The sequence below is a fragment of the Cololabis saira genome, chromosome 13 (assembly GCF_033807715.1).
Source record: "Cololabis saira isolate AMF1-May2022 chromosome 13, fColSai1.1, whole genome shotgun sequence".
NCBI lineage: Eukaryota > Metazoa > Chordata > Actinopteri > Beloniformes > Belonidae > Cololabis > Cololabis saira.
In genome coordinates this window covers 15,359,649-15,382,900 of record NC_084599.1, presented here as the reverse complement: position 1 = coordinate 15,382,900, position 23,252 = coordinate 15,359,649, and the positions used below count along the sequence as shown (strand labels likewise).

The following is a 23,252-nucleotide window of genomic DNA, read 5'->3' as shown; positions in this document are numbered from 1 at the left end:
AGCAGAGGCAGAGATGCGACATACGAGAGGTTTAACGGGTCGAGATCTCCGGAGCATTTTCAGCTAATTAAACTGTAAAAGCTGTCATCTTTGTCCAATTACCAATTGTGCAGCATCTCCATTTTTTTTGTTGTCCGAAATCACTTTGTACCTCTGAAAATCTTCTCCTTTTCAAAGAGTTGGAGTGTAATAACAGTATCCCCATCACAGACTCTATAATGACTATAATCTTCATCGTTCGATTATCATTTCCTGAACAAGATGTCAGAAAAATAGGAAAAAAGGCATCATAGACAGCTGCCCAAACCAGATGTGGTTCACCAACATTTCAACACCCCAAATTAGTCCATTTACAGTAGGAGAAAAAGGCAAGGATCAATTCAGTCATTCATTAATTTTCAAGGAAGTTGTTGTGGGAGCATTATCAAGAAAATTCCCCTCAGATCTCTCGTTAATGACGTGTTTGTAGGCTACAAAGATATGCTGAGTCGATGGAAAGTTATACACTGCGTCCAACAGTCCACTAACATGACCGTTGAGACATTTTGTTGATCTCTTACATGTGACTGAACAGGATACACGAGGGTATGAGAAATGAATAAATAATAATAAAATTGTACTGTAAGGAATTTAGGGAAATAAATGACTAAATCAGTTTAAAAGCTGTTTGAAAGTTGGAAGTATAGCAGATAAATGTGGATGGCTTAGATCTTAAATGGTGAATGGTGGCAACACATCCGAGTCTGAATGGATGTTATTAACACACTCATGGGAGTAACCCATCCTGCGGGCAGTGATACACCCCCATATTGTCAAAGATGTGTTTGTTTCACTCTTTGCCAACAACAGCCTGGTCTCTTCATCGTTTGAATGTGAAACTCAAAGTCTCTTTCTTTTTTATTTCCAAAACAACTGCGGCCTCGTTCAACCACAGAGCCTGTGTCTACTGTCTTTTTGTCCGTCTGACGGTGGTTTCCACAGTTCTCCTCCTGAGCCTACATAGCGCCCTGGTCACGGTGGCATGATTATTTCTCACCGCATGACGGATCAGAAGCCATGTGTACCCATAGACAGCCTCTTGTCTTGGCCTTGACACATTTTGCCTGGACTCCCTGAATGTTTTCACAATATTATCCACTGCAGAGGCTGGAGGACCGAACCTCCTCGCACTTTTCACACTGAGGAATCATTTCTTTGAAATATTCAGTCTGCACAAACCTTTTAACCACAGCCTTTTTGAAAGAGTAAAGGTATTTTACAAACCTAATAGTACACGAGTACCAGAAGCAGGTTTTATGTGCACCATGCCAAACAAATACTTATTTAATTATATTTGTTACAATAATAATAAATATATGGAATTCACTGCCTCTGCATTAATAATAATAATAATAATAATAATAATAATAATAATAATAATAATAATAATAATAATAATAATAATAATACTTTTTAATTATTTAAAATATCATTTAAGTATATAATAATAATATGAATCTATAATATAATGTCAATTATATAATATAATATATTTATTGTTTATAATATAATATTTATAGTATATTTATGTATTTATATTTAGTATAATATTATTTTAAATTATTCAAAAAATGTAATAAATAATTAATTTAAATAATAAAGAAAAGGCCACATGGTCTAATATATTATGCACCATCTTTGATTATAGCCTGCACACTCAAATGTATCATCATCACAATAACCTTATGCAGGATTACATTTATTTGCCCCAAATTTGCATTCATTTTTCAGCAAAAGTCTGTTTTGTTGATGAAAGAGTTTGTACTACAGACATTAGCTGTGAGGAGTTTTAACCTCATTCACTGTTCTTCTTTCTGTGACACCCATCACCCTGGAACAAGTCACTCTGGACTCATTAGGCCACATGACCCTTTTCCTTTGTTCCAGAGTCCAGTCTTTGTTCCTTCGAGCATATGGATTTTTTTTAATCAGCCTCAGTGAAGCTGTACAGCTGTTTAGCCCCAGGGCCTTGAGTTTTCTTCACATCGTCTGAGTGAAAAAGCTCTTTCTGTAAATATTCTATTCATTTAGTTCAACTGCATCTCGCCAAGTGTTTTAAAGGACCTCTGATCATGTACATCAAAGGTGATCCTGTAGAACACTACCCTTCCAGGTTCTAATAATAACTCGGCCAGTTTTTAACCCAACGTTTGTATTTCAGCGATTTCCTTAGTCGCTTTGTTTGCATTAAGAAAGCCATTAATTTCACCCTGATGAATAACTTTTCCATGACTACAGATGTCTCTTCTGGGGTAGTTATTAAAGAAATATCTGACTGCAGTACTTTTCCAATAAGAGGCTGTTACTTGTTTACTTAGTTAAGTTCAGGAGGTTGCTTCTCATTTCTCCTGCCCGTTGTTCCGCAGTCTACTTTGTTTATGCATTTAAATTCACTTGTTCATTCGTGTTTACGTATAGTGAATGAAGCTGAAGAAGATTTTGTTTAATTGGTTGTCATCATCCCAAGTATCCTCTCCTCCCATCTGGCCTCTCTCACCTTGGTGAAGACTGGTTGAAATGATAAAATGATTAGGTCTACATAACTTTTTTCATAGTACAATAAGAAGTGCCAAACACCTGTGAACATCTGCAGAAACCAGCCACATCATACAATATACTGACTTACATGTTTACAAGGGCACAGTAAAGATTGTGGTAGGTACTATATAATATTTACTGTGTTCATAAATAGTATCTGATAATGGATTGCAAAAACAGCCTATGTTTTTGGTGGATGCTCCTTTTACAATACTGATGCATTACAAATGTTGTATCATTCTCTCATACTACCATACTGTGTGGAGATTTGGGGGAATTCATACAAAACAATCATGAATCCAATTATTTTGCTTCAAAAAAGAGCAATCAAAGTTATCAACAGATACGGTTATCAGGAACCAACAAATAAATTATTTATTAATTGTCAGATGCTCAAATTTAATGAACTTGTTGATTTCAAAATATCACTGTTGATGTACAAGGCTTATAAATAATCTGTTTCCACACTGTATCCAGAAGCTGTTTCAGCAAAGACAAAGTGCATATGAACTGAGAGGAATATATGTTCACAAAAACAAGGAACAGAACGGATGTCAAACATAGATGTTCATGGGGTTAATCTGTGGAATGTTTTGGAAATGGAAATTAAAGAGTGCAGTACATACCAAATATTTAAAATATTGAAGAACAAGATGCTCATTAAGAATGATCATATTGTATGAGTGTTTGTGTAAGTGTCGGAACTTAAATAGATAATAGGTCTATGCAGTATATTGAATGTTTTCAATATACAAAAAGTATATGAGAAGTTTTTTTTTAATTGATTTACAGTTCTGTATCGGTATATGTAGGAGTTGACCGATATTGATTATAAACGGGTAGGCGTAATAAGCTAAGCTTCAGCCTACACCTTTTTGGTCTTGTTTTAATGCAATATCAACATTAACTTCATGTCTATTTGTTGTTTTCTTTTCTTTCATTTCTTTTTATATTTGAATTGTTATTTTGGAAATGACCAAAATAAACAAACAACCAATCATGGCATACAGACTAAAGAAGCAGGTTTATACCTAATGTTGAATTGTTAAAGATAATTAAAGATATTATCATAATAGCAGTAGGATGGAAACCACCATACACGCTTAACAACTCCCATTGGTATCTGACTTTTCTTGACATTATCTATCTGGAAATATCTACAGCCCGAATCCATAATGCAAAACAACAAAATATTTTATTTTGGTATATGGCAGCAGGTAAAATGTTTTGCCTTTGTTTTATTTTGTCCTTTGTTCTATTATCTTTGTATTATCTTTTTTTTTTCTTTATTAGGGCCCGAGCACTGACAGTGCGAAGGCCCTATTGTATCTGTAGGAATTTTTGTTTTTCCTTCTTCCGACGAAATGAGGGCCTTTTTGCCCCCCTAAACATGCCCCAAAAGTCACCAAATTTTGCACGCAATTTTGCAGGCCTGGCGAAAAATTTGATATTTAATAGTTTGCATTAATGGGAGTGGCCTAATGGCTCAACAGCGCCCCCTAGAAAACTTTGTGCCTCAAGCCCCACAATACGGTTTGACGTACATGCACGAAAATCAGTACACACCTGTATCATGTCACAACTTAAAGAAAAGTCTCTTGGCACCATGGCCGAAACCGAACAGGAAGTCGGCCATTTTGAATTAATCGTGTCATTTTGGCGCAATTTATGCCATTTCTTCGGCTGTTTCTTCTCCCGAACCGTAACGTGCACCCAGGTGTGTTATACATCAAAATGTGCGTCTGGACCCTGTGACGATCGGCATTACTTTTCAAAAGCAGTCAAAAGCGTTACTGTGGCGACGATAGACGCCAAAAAGCGCGCCCACCCTTCATCTGATTGGTCCATATTTGATAGTTCCTACTTTCTGCCATAACTTTTGAATGGTTTGATATAAAGACTCGTGGGTGGTGTCATCGGAATCGGTTTTGAGTCCTTGAACATAATTGGTGCAAATCAGCCCCGCCCCTTCATCTGATTGGTCCATATTTGACTGTCCCTATTTTCTGCCATAACTTTTGAATGGTTTGACATAAAGAGTCATGGGGGTGGTGTCATCGGACTTCGTTTTGAGTCCTTGACCTTTATTGGTGGAAATTGCCCGGGCGAGGGCCCGTTCATCGCTGCTTGCAGCTTTAATTATTAATTGTTTTCATGGAATGCTTAGGTCCAAGAGGTGGGTTTGGAAGGGTGTGAGAATATGTGTTAATGTAGAGTAGCTGATGTACTGCATCAGCTAATGGGGATCCTAATCAATTCATAAATTCATAAAGGTTTGTTTAACATCATTGTGGATGCCACCGTTGATAATAAGAAAATCATGAAAAATAAATAAAAACATTTGATCACAAAAAAAAAAGATAATTAAAGATAATTTAATCAGCTGTACACGTTCCCTCTTCTTGTTTTAATCCTTGTTCCGTGGTTTTTCCCAGCATTGTGTCATATAACGCAATCCTAACACTTCACGCCCCGGGAGGAGCATCACAGGGACCGCCGGGCGGTTCCGCGGTGGCTGCGGATCCACAACGACTCCTCGTCCACAAATCCCCGAAGCTCCACCCCTGGTCTTCCTCCAGACCTTCTTTTTTAAAAACCACCTCTACTTTGGAGCAGTAAAAAAAAAAACCCAGCAGCATCGGGGCAGCAGATGACCCGGCGCAGCGGCTCGGAGCACAGCAGCAGTCCCCTGTACCGGAGGAGAGGATGGGGGGCATCACCGGCCGCAGCTGAACTCACCGCAGCCGGAGCAGCGGCCGCGGGGACAACTTCTGCCAGGATTTAACACCCGGTCCCAAACAACCATGCCGTTCGCTAAAAGAGTCGTGGAGCCCCAGTTGCTGTGCAGGTACCGGGTCCCGAACGAGGAGGGTGCGGTGTTCGAGGACCTGGTGTCCATCAGTAACGCGGCTCTGTCCCGGAGCCTGCGGCAGCTGTCGGACCTGGCCAGGCACGCCTGCTCCATCTTCCAGGAGCTGGAGCGGGACCTGGCGTCCACGCAGCAGCGGGTCCGCGGGCTGCAGGGCAAGATCAGCCGGCTGCAGCACGGCTGCTCCGAGCTGGACCCCAAGCAGGAGGCAGTGCGTGAGTACTCACAGCTTTTACCTGCTTCTTATTTTACCTGTGCGCGGAGACGTCGCTCTCCAGGTTTTTTTTAAAAAAAGTCAAAAATGACGTATTTAAATAAAGTTTGCCAAAAGTAGCACAGGCGTTACAATTACATCACTACAAGACTGAAAGTACACGGCACGGTGTAGATATACAGTACTAAAGCCTGAATTATGGTTCCGTATTAAATCGACGCAGAACCTACGCCGTAGGGTACGCAGCGACGCGCACCACGCCGTAGGCTCTGCGTTGGTGTAACGCGGAACCATAAATCAGCCTTGAGTTGTAGCGTCGCCGTCAAGTTTGTGCGCGTCCGTCCCCGCGGAGGGGCGTGTGACAGTCTGGTCGTGTCCGGTCCTCCTGCCATCAGACAGTTATTACATTACTATTACCACCACAGTAAGAGCTTTATTCCCCCTTCTTCCAACCAACAGGTAACATTTCAGGTGACTTCGTCCACAGGTGTCGTGCCAAAAAGTGATTGCCTGCCAGAATCTGATTTCTCCCCTGAAAATGGGTATTTTTACCTGCCAAAAATTGATTGAAGGTCAAATACAGTTAATGAAAGGTTGTTTCTACTTAAATGTGATTTGATCTCATTCTTGAGCTTCATAGTATAAATACTAGAGCTCACAGGATTGCTTTTAACTCTTTTAAAGGACCATTACAACACAAAATAGGCATGCATTTTCACCTGCCAAAAATTGATTGAAGGCCAAATACAGTTAACGAAAAGTTGTTTCTGCCTAAATATGACTTGAGCTTCATAATCTGAAAATCTGACGTTTTAGCGCTATCGTTCAACGGGCTGCTGTGCGCGCTCCCGCGGCCAGAAATCAGAAGAAATCAGATTCTGGCAGGAAATCACTTTTTGTCACAACACCTGGTCGCGCGAGGGGCGCGCGCGTTCACCTGCGTCTTTCTATGTGACTTCAGAAGAGCCGACATGTCGGCGTCTTTGAACCCGCCGCCTCGGCGTGGTCTGCTCGTGGAGGATTTGAAACCAACCCTTTTCTCTGCTCTGCGTTGTTTCCTGAACTTTGCCTGGCCGCTGGAGCAGGAATCCACCATGACCCGGTGACGCAGCGTGCGGCCGGGGGGCGAGGAGATATCTGCGTGCGTGTTCTCCTGCGACCCCCCCAGCCGCAGAAGCCCCTCCATCCCCGGAAAGGTTATACCCCGGTGGATTTAGCTTAGGTTCAGCAAGTCCTCGCATGTTCCCCAGACCTCGCTTCCTGTGGTCTGGGAATGGGTAATTTTCCCTGAAGGTATTTATGTGCGGGATGGAAAGCTGCCTGCCACATAAAAAAAGAAAGGGGGGGTGGGGGGAGAGAAAAACGACCACTCTTAAACCGTATTGATGCTGTCAGCAGAGACACTCACCAAAAGCTTATAAATCTTGCCTGAGACCAGTTCAAGTGCTGGTGATCTATTTTAACTGTTTTATTTTTAAATTAAATTGTAAATACACAGCATTTATAGCACCTTTCTGGTCATAGTGACCAGTCAAAGACCTCTGTGATCAATCTCTGTCATTCATCTGCACAGATTTGCAGTTTGGATCTAAGCAGTGTTTTGCCTAACACACATACACAATCATGTGGGGATCAGCATCTTGTCCAAGGACACTCCGACATGCAGATGGCGGGCCAGAAATAGAACCGGCAATCTTCTGATTTGCACACAACTGCTGCTTAATATAGTCGATATAGTGACGCTGTAATCAGAGCTACACTTTCAAATGAACTGCTCTCCGTCCAGTCATGCCGCCGACTGTGGAGCGGACTACAAAGTGCTGCATTAGACATCATTTAACTACAAATGTATATCACCGTATCAGGCAGTTCAGGAGATCTTCCGCGTAGAGACTCGAGTGAACCCCATTTCACCCCATGAAGCCTAATTGCTCTTAATTGTGCTTTTCATATGAATGGTGTCATGCAGCAGCAGTGCTGCCCTCTCATCTGAATGAAAGCTGATGTAAATGGAGCAGTGTAAGGCATGAAGACCTGGGGGGGCGGCGGGGGTCAATCGCAGGAGAATGACTCTGCCACACGCTGAAAAATGCTGAGGCAGATGTTAACCCTTTCGTTGAGGTATGACGAATGCTGTCCCATTGAAGCACCCTGCTGGTTGCTATGACAGTCTGATGGTAAATTGGATGGATATCATTTGAGCTGATGTTTAATGCCCTCTGATGAAATCAAATTTGCATGTATGTATGTTTACAAACCCTGGATGAGGTGTTTACTCATGTGGGTGTGAATATGTGAGCTACAAGTGTAGTTTCTGTCACGTTTGGTTCATCTCATGTTGAGCTTTTTATACTCTCTCAGTTATTCAGGAAATGCAAGACGTGTAGAAGCTGTCTAGGCAGTTGGCAGAAGCTGCTGGCACTTAACTAAGCATTTGACAATGTTTCTGCATAGATAAATAATACACTTTTGGCAGTTAGGAGATAAAGGTTTATAGTGTCTTACATCATCTGGAATTCTCTAGGAAAAGGAAAAAACACCAGGCGCCTGGCAAATATCCCTGCTCTCCGTGTTTGGACAGCTCTCTTCTGACACCCCATCAACGTCAGTCCTGGACTCCCATCAGAGCTCTGCAGGCAGACCGGGCCATGTAGCGTAGTCCCATGTTAGAGCACTTTACTGGGTTTTGAGTTACGCTGGCTCCATGTGGAAGGGGGAACTGTAATAGCTGCGGCGGCAAGCGGCCGCGTAGCTTTTCCTAGTCCAGGAGCACATGGCTGGCAATCCAAACACATTCCTCGTAGCGGCTGCATCAGGGACCGCCACACAACACCAGACAGCGAGAAGCAGCAGTCCCAGGAACCAGGCTGAGCAGCAACCAAGGGAGTAATGATTCCTCACCTCTCCGGGACCCTTGTCGTCTGGCGTATGGATGCAGGACGGAAATCGTCATAAATCTGTAACGCAGCTTTGTACGGCATAAACAGTCGGAGAAACAGAAACTGTGAAAGGCAGGCGAATTTCTTTGGCATTAGAAGGTTTCCTTCCTGCCTGTTCAGAATCAAAATAATATTGTAATCTCTCAAAAAATATGTTCACCCAGCATGAACAGCCCTGATCAATACGCTTTTATCTTTCAGGTAAACCCACTTCTCTTACAATTTAGCTGGACACATGTGTTTCTTGCAAACAAGTGCGCAACATTTACAGTTGACAAATACAGGAGATTTTACTCGACTCAGATTAATTTTCTGACAGATTTGCTTGGGTTGAAATCGGTATTATTGAATATTGTTATATTTGGAGCAGATGAATACAGTCGTCCTGCGTGTTTCAGCTTACAGAAATCAGGTCACGCCGCCTGACACTCACTACAGCATTGTAAGGTTTTAGACGAGGGCCCTGCAGCAATTACAGTTCCTCCCCATTGTGTTCAGAAGGGCTTTCTGCTTTTCTCCGCGCCGGTTCAAAACCCACAAAAGCAGTCTATGATAAAAGATTGAGCTCTGGCTATTCATGCTTTGCCGTTACCAGGTTTCCCCGTGTTTTGATTTCAGCCCAGTCTTCTAGCAAAGCGCATTCATGCACCTCTGAGAGCTTCGCAGCCCGGAGTTCCCCTGCGTGGACAGTGAATGAAAATCACCTCTGCTGCTTTCTGCTCCAGCAATAGCTCGCTGGCAGTCTTTCCCTTCATTGCATTTCATTGACCCAGCCTGTCCATTACTGGGGCTTTGGCGTTCTGAGTAAATGTCCCGCATTGACGAGTCAATGCAGGACCCCGTTCGTGGTCAATATGTATACGTCGATGCTGGTGCATCAGATGATGTATGTTTCAGCTCCTGGAATCAGTTGTTGTGGGTTTTTTTTGTCAGCAGAGGTCTTTCACGTCTTTATTAATAAAGTTGCTGAGTTAAAATAGATTAAAGGAACAGACTTGAACAAAGACTTTTAATAACTCACTCAAAGAAAGGAAATGCACCGGGGTAACTGGAATTAAAAGCCTCTGGCACGCTTCTCTCTTTCATTACCAGAGTCATTGGCATATTTCTGCAGGTCCAGACAACCTGCCACTGATATACTAGCCTTGCTAATTATAGTGCAGATTTCAAAGACTGCTCACTCGTTCCTGCAGCCGCCCCTTCCCAGACAGGCTCTCAGAAAACCTAGACAGCCTTGATGCTGCAACTTGTTTCCATTCGGCTGATAAACAGTGGATGTAATTATTTTCTTCTTCAACTCAGATTTCCTTTTTTTTTTTATATCCGAGCATGCCAAAACATTACCAATCTTTAAACATGACAACGTCTTTTTCATCACTGGAAGTGCTCGATTAGCCGAGCGTTCACCTCAGCGCCTCGTCCTCCGGCGGGTCGTCTGACCTGCAGGGGAAGCGCCTTCAGCAGAACATTTCCATCAACTCCAGCATTCCAGAGAGCCAGTGGCCAGGAAACCACAATGCTCGCTTGCACTTCTGAGACCTTGCACCCCACACATGCTCTCTAAAATTGGGCTGCAGAGCCGGTGTCATTAGAGGGGATGGAGGGGAGAAAGAAACCGGAGATTTGTGTTTGTTTATGAATGGAAACGTTTTGTTCCAATGAAGGTGAAGGCTTTTCATTACGCTGCTCGGGGAAATGTGTGACTTATTACACCTTACATTCTTGTGGTGGGACCCTCCGCGAGAGCTACACACCCACCTCAACTCCCTCTGCTGTTGGGCTTATGCATATTTAATAACACATTTGCATTCGGGGCCTTTCCAGCAGCACATATCAGGGAGAAAATGTTCTGTTTTTGTGGAATCGAACTCCTTCAGATGATACCTTTGAGTCTGATGCTGGCACGGGGCGAGCGTTTTTAAGGAGTCAGCAGCAACGATAAGATATTCCCTTACTTTGACATGAGTGAGCGTGTCTACACACACACACACTTATTAAATGAATTTCCTGCGCAGTCATTACTCTCAGTGGAGTGTGGGTGTGGGCTGAGGCTCCAGCGGGACAATTAAAGCCTGTCCTGAAGTGGAGGTGGAGGGAGGGGAGAGCCATCTACCCGTGACCTCAAAAGGCTGCTGACCTCACAAAACAACACAAAAGAGCAAACACGACCGCCCCCATTTTGCTTATCACTCACCCTCTAAAGACTTGACTGGCCAATTAAGAGTTGATTTAAAGTTTGACACGGCACTGGATGGAGGAGGTCAGCAGACCTGTTCTGATTGATCTGTCGGGGTTAACTCCGTTTGGTAAACAAAGCTTTTTTTTTTTTTTTTATTTTCACTCGTGACTGGAGATGAACCGAGCCATGAAAAGCTCCTTAACTCCGTCTATCTGAGATGACCCAGGTTAAATTACCTCTTTGAGCGGCAGCATAATCAGCTGAGCCGCTGTATCGGTGATTTCACCACCGTGACCCGTGCTGCCTGTATCTGCACATTTTAGGGATCCACCTCAAAGAAAACCAGAGCAAGAGAGCAAGTCTCTGGTTTCTGGTTCCTTCATCGCCTCTTCTGTCTGCACCCGCATGCTGACTCTGAATGGAGCGGCTCAAACGATGGCATTTCCTCCAAAGATCAAATAAACACACGTCTGACTAACTTCACTGTGGCGCACATTTTACAACACCTCGCCACATTCTTTTCCGTGGCAACCTGGAGAAATATTGACAACCCGGAGGGCCATAAAACCACTGCCTGCTGGTCTTTGTCTCACTGCCACCGGCCAGGAGCGTTTCCCTCCAGTCGTGTTGGATTCCTCGCTATCTTTAGATTGTCTTCACAGTATACGATATCCCACCCTGCTACCGCCGCCATCTCCAAGGCGGACTTAAATGTTACGCAACGGCATTATGTCAAAGACATTGTATCTGGATCCTTGCAGGAAGAGGAGATAAAAAGTCAAATAAAGTTCTTATGAATGCTATTCTTAGTTCATGTGAATAGTTGGCTCCCTTTGTTAAGAGAGATTAGTCAGAAAAGATAAAGTATCTTAAACGGTGAGTCATAGCTTCAAAAAAAGGAAAAAAATTCTGGGTGGTAAATCCTCCCAGAAAGTTCACTCTTGCAGAGAACAGCGTAGGATAACTTCTCAGCGTCTGCAACAAAACACATAAATAACAAAAACAATAGCTTAAGTCTGAAAAGACTGGATAATGGAGAAAAATGTGATTTAAAAGCGCTTGAAGTCAGGAAACACGTGTGATTATAGGAGTCTCTGCCATGCAGGTGTTTAGACTGGGATCTGGGAGGAATGTGAACCCCCTCCACCTTAGCGCTGTGTAGAGGCACACGGGCCACATGGGCCCGTCGTTAAAGTTAAAAGAGGCTTTTTCGTCAATCATCGTACCATCGCCCAAGTGATGCAAAAATAAGCGGCACCTGTTGGATATGAGGGTGCGTGAGAACAGGCTCATCTGTTTAAACCTGATTGGGAGGCATCGTGCATGTGTGTGTGTGTGCTTTATTAAACCGGCCTTTCCCTCTCACATCATACCTTTCCCCGGCAGCAGGCACAAAATTTATGATGTGATTTAAAAAAAAAAAATTCATCTGTTTCAAACGCTTAAGAGTGTAAGAGGGAGGATTATGTGGTGTGTTTATCTGCTCGGCCTGAGCTGAAATGGTCACCATGTTCAGCCGCAGTAACATGCTGTTACCACTTTCTGAAGTTAACTAGCAGCGCTTTCAAATGAAAAGGAACACTTTATTCTTGTGTGAAGTCACGACCGACTTTTAATCGTCAAATCTGCATTTCAGAAGGAAACTAGAGGCGCTTGCATACTAACATTCTCTCATTTTGAATGTGCCACCAATTACAAATACAGCATCTCTTTTTACAAACCGGACCGAGCAAGGCGGAGAAGTTCTGCACCGGCATGCTGTCACATACACAAAACCTGCACTCCGGGACCAAGTAGAACCGGACATCTGCGTCACATGTGAAGTGGCCTGTGAATTAACCCCCCCCGACGTACTTTGACCGTGCCAGTCGCGTAACGCCTCATTTCGTTTTCTCCACCAAGACTTAGAAGTTCCCTAATTGGGCATCGAATTAAGGAAAACTCAAAAGAAGAAAAAATGCTGCATGCAAGCGATGTCTGCATCTGTTTTCTTCCACGTCACGTTGATGATGTAGAACATGTAAATCATCATCAAAACGTTTTTTGGGGGGTTGTGGGGTTGATAGATTTCAATGCCGTCTGTACTTTTGTGTTGCACAACTTGCCAGGATGTCGATTGCACTGAAGAAGCAGCCACACTAGTCACTAGAGAGGCTCCTCTCTAATTTCAAGCTGCAGTCCCCTCTCATGACCTTATCTGCTTCTTGTAACATCCTGCTGGCTTTCTGTTGTCACTGTGATTTACACTTTTAGTTCAAGCAGTCAAAAGCAGCCTTTAACCGACTGCTGGAGTGTTTTTGAACGGGCCCCAGTGACCTGGATGCAGAGGCCCCAGCGCTCCCGTCACTTCAGCGTCTCGTCACCTAGTTTTTTTGTTTGTTTTTTTCTCCAGTTTTGTCTCGTGAATTCGACCACATCAAAAAGTCAAAGGTTTCTACAAAACCAGAGAAATTCCAGTCCAATTTCAGAGTTCAAAGTTTAAAGCAGACTTGTAAGCTGAAAATACACCTGAGCGATTTCACAGGTGTGTGACATCAGCTGTGTGTTTCTGTTTTCTTTATTCAACAATATTGGCAACTTGGTGGCAACATTCGTCTAACTTTGGGCTCGGTAGCTAAAAATATTCACCCAGCACTTTACAACCTGCCGTATTTCCCAGAAATGACACCTACTGTGAACATACGGTGGAAGTCACAATAAGTGCAGGCTAGTTCTGTCTGGAAAACTCCAGCCTGCCCTTTTACTGACCTGATTTTGCAATGTTTTTCTGGTCTTTGCAAAGGAATGTAATCACCTCTGATATTGCGCAATATCCATTCATCTTTAAGGGGGTTGGATACAGTTGGACATCTCTGTTTAGGAGCTTCACTCTATCAAACAAACCTGGATGATCCAACTTTCCCTACTGTTATGATGTCGAACAGAAACCAGACCCAACTGACACTTTCCCATAATGCCTTAGTCCACAGAGAAGTCTGGTGCATATTTTGTCAACATGCAGGGTTGTGACAGGGTGATTTTACTAAGCCCGACTATCCACAGCTTTGGTACCTTAAATATATCCAAAGCCCACCTGAGTAGACAAAATCATGACAGATTTGATCCTCTGTTCAACTCTGGTCCTCCTTCCCAGCCGACCGAGCCGCCTGTGTGGACGTTGTGGTTAATGGGCTCGCACGTCGTTTGCTCTCAGCGTCAAAGACTGATCCTCTTGTATGCCAGAACACCGCCAGCATCAGCTAGTGATGCCTTTCACTCTGGTGGCTGGGCTGTGTGCGGAGCAGTTCTGCTCGAGGAAAGGCAGATAACCGTTTAGAGAGCAGAAACGGGTTTTGAGTCAGATGAATATCAGTTTTTTTTTCTTGGATATGGCGTAGATATCCCTCTCAGATATTAGATATCGTGCTCTGAAGCACACCAAAGTTCACCCCTCTTTGACTTTTGCTTCTCTTTCCTCCGTACCCTCCCCTTTTGGGACGACTCCCTGTTATCCACATTCATCTTTCATTCTTGCCAGTAATTTCTGTGCCTCCGCTCCCCCAGGCCATTTTCTGCTTTGTTCCTATCGTCTGAGTCCACCTCCTTTCGCTCTCTTTCAGTATCTAAGCTTCCCTCTCTACTACTCCCTCTCCTCTCAGTATCCCAGTTTCTTATTTTGGGCTTCAGCCGGTCCTGCTCCCAGCAGCCCCACTGGGGAGAGAGACCATCCTGCTATGGCAGCAAAAAAAGTGCCATGAAAATGGATGAGCTGCCCTCCATTGCGTTCTGCTTTTCAGATCGCAGTCCTCTGAAATAAATCTGTAAATCTGTTGGGTTTAATAATTGATTACGTTTCCCGGCGCTGATCGGTTTTGTTCCGTCTTCTTTAATGACAATACAGAATCCAAGCTTGATGGTTTCTGGGTTTTGTACAATCTCCCTGAAGCCAAGTGACTCACCACATGTCCCTCGGCCCAGTTTATTGATTCATTTGATTTCCCGGCAAATCCTTCCACTTTCATTGTGACTGTTGTTGCTGAGCTCCATAACACCAGACATGGGGAGGGTTTTACACAGCTTTTTGCTTTTTGATGTTTAATTATGAGCAAACAGGAAACTCTCGTTTATCATCGATCTATTCAGCGTCTTTCCAAGAAATGGTTTCCCACCCCGAAAGAAGAGATCCAGTTACCAATCTAAAGGCTGCACCCACTCTGAGGAGCTGGGACTGGAAGGGGACTTCCACTGATATCCGAGCGCTGAATGAGGTGCTGTATTGTTGCGACTATATAATGATGCCGTGGAAAAAGTCAAACCCTCAGACTCCTCCACTCCTCGGAGCGGCTTTATGCCTCTCCAGGACTGTCCAGAGCTGTCCCGCAGTTAAACTGCAGTGTAATTCTACCGTAACAAAGTGCAACCATGTTTACCATACACTTGTGAGGCCAAGAAGTAGCACAGCTCATCAGTCTTCAAGCGGAGGGCTCGAACCCTGTTATTGCGTGTCCTATAGCCTCTCATGATGGAAAGGGGAGAAGGGAAATAAAATTAAATGGTATCTTGGACAAACTCCGATTCATATCCTCCGTCAGAGCTGCTGTAGGTCTTTTGTGATCCTTTGCCCGGTCTGTTTTGGCAGCTACACCAGGCACCAAACATAGTAGAAAAAAAATTACTGTAACAGTTTATGCTTTATTTTCCATTATTACACTGTTAGTTGAGTCGTTTATTCTGGTTTTCTGGCTTTTCTGAGCAAGCAGCGCTCAAATCATTAAAAGTAGTGGCCAGCTTGTAAAAATGACTTGTGTATCTTGTGAAGAGGTCGGATAGTTGGAGCTTGCAGAATAGGACGGAGAGAAAATAACAAAAACAAAACAAAGGACTGGCCTCCTCCAGCTCTTGTCTGCATCGTCAGACCCTGGAGGAACCGGTCCTAAATATAACTTTTTACATGAAGTCCCCTTCATGGGAAAAGCACGGCCTGCTGAATCGGGGTTGCATCACAGGACCCGCGGACACTACATCCCGTGGATGGTTCAAATCCCATTTTCTGAGGCGAATACTCACTCCCTCAGGCTGTACTTGAAATGATAGCTGTAAATGGTGGAAGGGGAGGAGAGGAAGGTGTTGTTACTCACTGAAAAGCCCCATCTGTTGGTCAACATCCCAAAGCTCATTGTGTCAGAGACGGCGTCTTTTATTAGAGGCGCTGACTTTCATTTCCAATCATCCTGCAGGATCCTTTCAAAGTTTAACCAGACCTTGGTGTTTGTTGCGTCTTTGTCAGCATTTCCTTATCACTGATTGTGAAATTAACATTTCCGCTTGGCTAGACGTCTCTTCCACCGTCCTAAAGTTTAATTCGTGCAGAGGTAAATGCCTGTAGGCACCGTTTGAGTTGCCTTCCATTGGTGAGGTTTACCATTAATTGTCTCTCCTCCTCCACAGGAGATTTGACCAAGTGGTCAAACTTATGAAGTAAGGTCACATTAGGTGTTTCTGTGGCAAACCACGGCATTTGCTCCCAGTCTAATGGTGGTAAGGTGTGGCTGCCTGGTGCTGTCGCTTAGCAACAAGATTCAAAGTTTTCATTTTGCAGATCATCCACATACATCTGTGTTTAAGAGGTTGCTCTGTAATAGCCTTTGAAAGAAGCTCAGGTTGTATTCATCCTCAAGATCTGTTACATGTGTGGTCCAGTCCGTCTTTTTGTAGCAAGACCGTTCCTTTATGTATTTTGCTTCTAGGTGACATGTAGTGTTTAGAGCTGTCAGCTCGGGGATGAGAGATAATCCCAGCAGCTCGTGCATGGGAGGGAAGTAGAGGTACATCAGCACAAACACAGAAACATGTCTAACTAAAATGCAGACATAAAGGCGGTTGTGCGAGTGAAATAAAAAAGCGGGGCCATGAATGACTCGCACGATCAAACAGGCTGACATTGAGAGTGAAAAGGCCTTCTCCTTCCAGATCTCTTTGTGCAGACGAGCCGCACGCCAGCTGGCTGGCTGCTGGGAAGTTTTGTGTAACTCATTACCACTCCATTGAAAGACACAAAGACGGGGCACACTTTTCCATCCGAGCTCCGTGTCTCACGGCCTCCCATCATCACGCTAACACGAGGCCAGCGTTGCGGCTCCCCGGCCCGGGATGACGCCTTGCGGCTTCATCATCGAGCAGCCAATCAGCAACAGGGATCTCAGTCACAGGGTCTGTTTAAATGATGCTGTCAGTGGGAACTGCTTTGTTTCACCCAAGCTATGCGCGGTTACCTTGGCAGCACTTTGTGTAAAGGGAGTAATGCCTCGCTGGAACTCACTTGGCAGGACGCATTGATGACTATTGATTTGAATCCTTTCACTACATGTGTCTTCAAAGCGTGACCCTGTCCGTTCTCTTTGCTCGCCATCAGGCTAAATGCCGCGGTGGCACCAGTCTGTGACAGGCAGGCCTCATTTATTTCCTTGATGATGTCTATTCACTCCCGTCATAAAGCCGTTGTTTTGTTGTTTTGCCAATGAGCCTCCTTGTTGGTTTTAACAGTGTGGGCTCCGATGGTGGGGGAGCTGTGTGTCCTCAGAGGGAGCGCCCGGGGTGGATCAAAGTCGACTCGGTTCTGATAGCAAAACACATTTTAATCAAAAGCATGTGCTGCATGTCTTGGGAGATCCAGGTTGAAGACAGAAAGCGAGAATGAAGGAGTGGATATGCTGTGAAAAGTAGTTGCAGTGTTATTCTGGGTTTGGAAACATAATAAATACCCAACTGCATACCCGGGGAGATTATGACGACTTAGCAAAAGCAACAACAACTGTTTTCCTTTGCTTTCGTTCTGCGTGTGTGTGTGAGAGAGAGAGAAAGAGACAGAGAGAGAGGGAGAGGCTGTGTGGGTTTTCATTTCAGTGACGCAGCTCTTATCAGGTTAACGTCCATCTGAATGTGGGAACCTGTAAGACGGGGCCGGGCCATCTGTGACTCTGCAGATGGCCCTGCTTGTTAAAGTGGGCCACGATAGGACCCGGCCGCCTACCCCGGACGGGACAATGGAGATTACGGGTGTCTGATCTCTCGGTTTAAACACAGTCTCAGAACTGCGGGACGCGGGTTAGGAGGGGGTGCGGTGCCCTGATCTTTGAATCACGCCACCGCTTTTCATATCAACATCAAGGAATTAACATTCAAAAAGTCACTGCAAAAAGGGGGGTGACGTTGAGCTCACATATCATAAAGCTGAGCTGGAGTCTTCAGTTGCATGAAGGCTTTTTTTTTTTAACCAGGTTTCTCTCTGCGGTACTTATGCTCTCTTTTGTTGAGTTGTTCTTTTTATGGCAGCTTTCAGGAGAATGATGATCAATTACTTAAAAACAACCTGTGATGGGATTACCTTTCAAACCTTGTACCTTTGTAACCGTGGGAGTGAGCGTCGCTGTAAATCTCATTCTCACACCCCATTTAGGGTTTCTTGATATTGGCACGTTGCCAAATAGTGATCCACATGTTCAACCTGTAGGGTTGAGGCGTGAAACATGTTACTCTGGTTCACGGAGCCAAGGATGCAGGGCTGCACTGGAAGGGAAGGGAAGGAATTCACTTTTCTGTTATCAGGATTTATACATAATAGACAAATACATTCTTTAAAGGTGCATTACACACGTGCAGTAGGCAACAGCTTGGTTGGACAGGGGACACTTCATCATTTTTGGGTCTATAATACTTTTAAAAACTCTTTAAATGCTTTTATTTCCTTGTTTTATTTGTTGTTTTTTATTTCCACATTTTCCACAGGACATACATCCTTACAGCAGCATTAGGGGTGGGCAAAAATATCGATACGGCAATATATCGCGATACATAGTCTCCCGATACGATATCGATATTCAATGTATGTATCGCAATATATTGCCGTATCAATATTTTTGCCCACCCCTAGCTGCACTTTATTTTGTGATTTCAGTGTGGGTGAGACACTGCATTTTATTTTTGTCATTTTAAGTCAGGGGCAAGTAGCTGTACTGTATTTTTGTGATTTCAATTTCAGTGTGGGTGAGACACTGCATTTTATTTTGAGTATTTTGTATCTAAGAATAATGCACACACTGCACTTTTCATTGTGTTTCAGTGTGTTTTTTCATGCAAATATGTTGCATAATTAAAATGGAAAGTTTGAATTATATTGTTTTGACTCAGTCTGTCCAATGCATTATCACTATCATCTGACGTACATATATACAACTTGGATTTTAAGATGTGTAATGCATTTTTAAATTTTTCGGTGAACTATGTAGAATATCGCGATATATCGCATAATCGGGATATCGCAATTTGTATCGTATTGTGGCTCAAGTATCGTGATGCGTATCGTATCGTGAGGTCCTTCCCAATACCCACCCCTAAGCAGCATACAGACACCCCAGCTCCTGCTTGAAGTTCTTAGGTCTCGTTGTTCAAACTGCACTCATTTTGATGTTTCAAAGTGTTAGTGAGAGCTGTGAGAGGTTTGAGTAACCGGCCGAGGCAAACTGTCCTGGCTGCTTCCCTGAATGTCGCTGATCTTTCATATGAGAAGAAACTGTTGTCTCCGTCATCTCCCCGTGATCTTGGACTACAGACAAGGTTTTTTCCAAGTGTGTGTGTTTTGGCACAACAGATCATAAGTTATTGCACAACAATAACTTGATTGGTTCCTCTTCCCACAGCCTTTGTTTTCATGATCTCTGCCACAAGAATACTTAGGAAATCTGAGCTGTTGGAAGGGATCCAAGGCCAAGGTATCCTCGAGTGATTTACTTCTCTGTTAAAGCCTCCCTCATCCGTGAAACAACTTGTAGTTTATGACTTCATCTAACAGTCCTGGAGAGTCTGTCAGGGGACTTTTCAATCCAAATCATAGGGTTTGCTGCGTGTATGTGGTCCGCGCTGTATATCTTAGGGCATCGTTACAGCATTTCGTTGCAGTATTTTATGGCTATAAATCACTGATTTGCTATGTAATCATTTTTGATCTTTGCATTGTCACATAGAGCGAGACCCTCAAGCTGACAACCGATGAAAAGTGAAATATGGTAATTTCTTGTGCAAAAGCCTGTTTGACTGAGGCTTTTTCTGCCTTGTGATCATATCATGCTGCCCAACATGCAAAGTCAAGTCCTCACTCTAACGTGACTCAGACTCATAGAGCCATCAACATTTCTGAATGCATTTAAAGATAAATACAACATTCATCCCCGCCTCAGCGCGCGTCCCGCCTCAGCAACTTCTTTGCTTGAGGCTCCAGGCTCCTCGCGACAAACAACAGTGTCGTTTTTGCTGTCGCTGTAGCGGCACGCAGGAACACATGCCTCCCCGGTGATGTCATGAGCGGCCAGTCATGCCAATAAGAGAGAACTATACTGGGCTTCTTTTTTGAAAGGGCCCGGGCAGCTGCGTCCTCGTTCTCCATCTGTGAAATGGATATGTTGAGCGCAGGCCTTTGTGCCCGGTGGTGATGGAACTGACCCCGGGTCAGGGGGATGACTCACACCGTGGCTGCCCATTGTGAAAATATACACGTCAGTGGCGTTTTGGAAATGCAGTTTTATTAGGACCAGGTGTCATCATTTGTGGAAAGAAGCAGAGATCTCAAAGGTGCTTCAGGGGAAAATAGAACTGAACGCAAGTGAAAAAAAACAAACAAATATTAATAAGTGGTATCAACAAAGCCATCTTTCTGCTTGAGTTTGACCAGACTGTGTTTCACTGTGTCTGTCAGACACTTTCACAAGACTGCGTTGATTATTTTTCAACTTTTTACCTGCATCTGATTTTAAGACGTCAGCTTTGCGCTTGTTCGCGGCCAGTGAGGCGGATTATGGGTATTTGCTTGATAGGAACTACTTTTGGCTCCCATCAGACATCTTTGCCTCAGCAAATCGGAGCCAATTCAAAAAAGCTCTGATCTTGTTGACATCTTGTTTTTGAAACACCTCAGTCATGAATAAAAGCCACATAAGAAAAAATGACTGCAGCTCATTGCAAGATTTGTGTGCACCGGGTTGTGATTGAGCCAATGAAAAGCTGTTTTGATCTGCGAGACGGTTTTTAGCCGAACATTTGACGCACAAAGAGATGCCAGTTTGTCTCTGGACGTCTGCAAGAGGCTTTAATGGATAGTATTTCTTCTTTGGGTGAACATAAATAAGAAAGCTGACCTGGTATACTTAGCTTGGTATGACTGTGTTACCATGGCAGCAAGAAACTGACTTGTTGCCATGAAACCCGGATGCAGGGAATGTGTTTATTACACAGTCTCGGGTCACTCTTCGTCAATCACCTCCAGCCTCACGGAGCCATTGAAGATAATATTTCATCTGGTTGCAGGGTAATGGGTTTACAGCATGTTTTACAGCCTCATTTGTGTCAACACATGGAGGAATACACACTTCTTCAAACTCAAAGGAAAATTGGTGAGTTGACTTTCATGCAAAGTCAACTCTTCTCATCTGTTGAAGGACATTTGTTTATCATATATCAATGGCCATGAAAGTGGAGTTCAATGATTAATCCGTTTATTGGTGCGGCATTACCCGGGGGTGTTTTTGTGGATTTAATAAGCAACTGCAAGTGGCGACAGTGTGCTTGTTGGCTTTGCTATCAGGTTGTCCAGATCGGCACGGAAACACGTCTGTGACATCGATCCTGATTGCTGAGACAAAGAGGTTTTTCAGCCGCTCTTCACAGCAGACAGAGCGTTTATGATGGGATGTCAAAGCAGTGGCCGGGCTTCTGGCCCAAGTGTTCCACATTTAACTTTTAAAATCTGAAGCTGGTCCAGTGTCCAGTGTCTGTCTGGCGTGAACTGGCCTCTTAAGATCAGGTTGTTGTTATTTCCAGCTTTCAGAGCTGCAGGATAACAAGTCACAGTACATTTGCATAATGTTAGAATAAACCCTTGGATTATGTTTATGTTGTGTTTTTTAATCTGTTTCTTATTACTCTGGGCTTCAATAAATAACAAAAATGCCTTATGTAATTTCTTTTTTTTTTTGGTGGGGGAGGTCTCCATATTTTTTTACTTACTTTCATTGGCCTATGTTTTCACGCCACATGGCTTCCCTTGGTCATGCTCATCAGAGCAAGTCTAAAAGAATCAGAAGAGAGCAACTTTACAGTCTTGACATTCCCAAAGCCCCCGGGGAAGAACTGCAGGAATGACAGAGGTGCATTCTTCCCAGTGCACATGCCCGCTGCCCATCTGGACCTCCACTTTCTTTGGGGTTACAAAGTAACCGAAAGGAGGAAGTGGGTAGTGTGTTTCTGCTGTTCTGCTCATGGTCTTTGTCAGAGGTCGCGCCACAAATGTGCCGTTTTCACGCCGAACAGACTGACAAGCTTAAACCCAGGATCCACTGAGACCTCATTTCCTTCCACAAACAAACCGTGGAGGGACTTCAGGGGGACACGGGGAGACCCTGATTACCCCTTGCTCTTATATTCACTTGAGATTCGCCATCAAAACATACACACACATATCAGATGGAGGCTTGTTTAAGAAATCAAGTCATGGGTTATATCAGGCAAACGCCACCGTGACCCACCAGCTGCCACCGGAGCGCAGTCGCTCCAGGCTACGCCCTCTCTCTCTCTCTCTCAGACGGGGAGAATGAAGGGAGGCATGTGGAGGATTAGACTACTAATTCTCCTTATTACTCGTTATTGCTGAATACGTGAAAGATTACTGTTTGTTTTTCATCAGCATTTCCACATATTTGTGGTATTTCTTCAACAGTTAATATTCAAAATGAGCATTTGGGAAGCTGGTGAGCATCTCTCTCTTCTTACCTTTGCTTCTAAGCTCGAAATCAGCTTATAACACTTCTCCTAATATTTCACAGGGGTCATACATATATGAGCCATATAAACAGTATACACAAAAAATGTAACCTCAGATCAGAGAAAGTGTTAAGGTGTGCAACACTCACCTGAGTTCTCCACAGACTCTCTCCTGGGCAGGTCTGGACTATAAATACAGCACCAGTACTAGGAATGGGCGGTATGGACTAAAAAATGTATCACGATAATTTCTGGCATTTATCCCGATAACGATAAAAATTACGATAAAAAAAATACCAATTCAACTCCAACTATTAACTATAAATCTATCACCGCATTCAGTCTTTGGAGCCCCCAAAACACTGCTTTAAAAGAATACTAAATGCTACTAAACTACACCAATTATTACACCACTCTGGTGGAGACCTCAGCAGCAGCTGTTATAATAATATGTTATATATAATAATATATCATGTAAAATATATAATAAATTACTTGTATTGCCATCCTTTGCACTCACTGTTTTTTTTGCAGACTCTGCATGTAATAGATGATGTTTGCTCCTCGTCACTCTTTTTAAATCCAAACTTGTTCCAGAGCTGGAGCTGGAGCCTCGTTTAACAACGAGCTCCTCGCTCTCAGATCCACATTCTGCCCTGTTTGTTAAGGCTGATTTATGGTTCAGAG

At 43.7% G+C, this 23,252-nt stretch overlaps 1 protein-coding gene across 3 annotated transcripts in view; it reads left to right on the top strand.

The window, feature by feature from the left end:
- Nucleotides 1–5,215: 5,215 nt before the first annotated feature.
- nhsa (Nance-Horan syndrome a (congenital cataracts and dental anomalies)) overlaps nucleotides 5,216–23,252 on the top strand; it is a 69,348-nt gene continuing 51,311 nt past the window's right edge. For all 3 annotated transcript variants that reach the window (XM_061737921.1, XM_061737919.1, XM_061737920.1), the window contains exon 1: nucleotides 5,216–5,661. In XM_061737921.1, coding sequence (XP_061593905.1) covers nucleotides 5,382–5,661 — 280 coding nt within the window. In that variant the 5' untranslated portion in view covers nucleotides 5,216–5,381. The remainder of the gene's footprint in view (nucleotides 5,662–23,252) is intronic.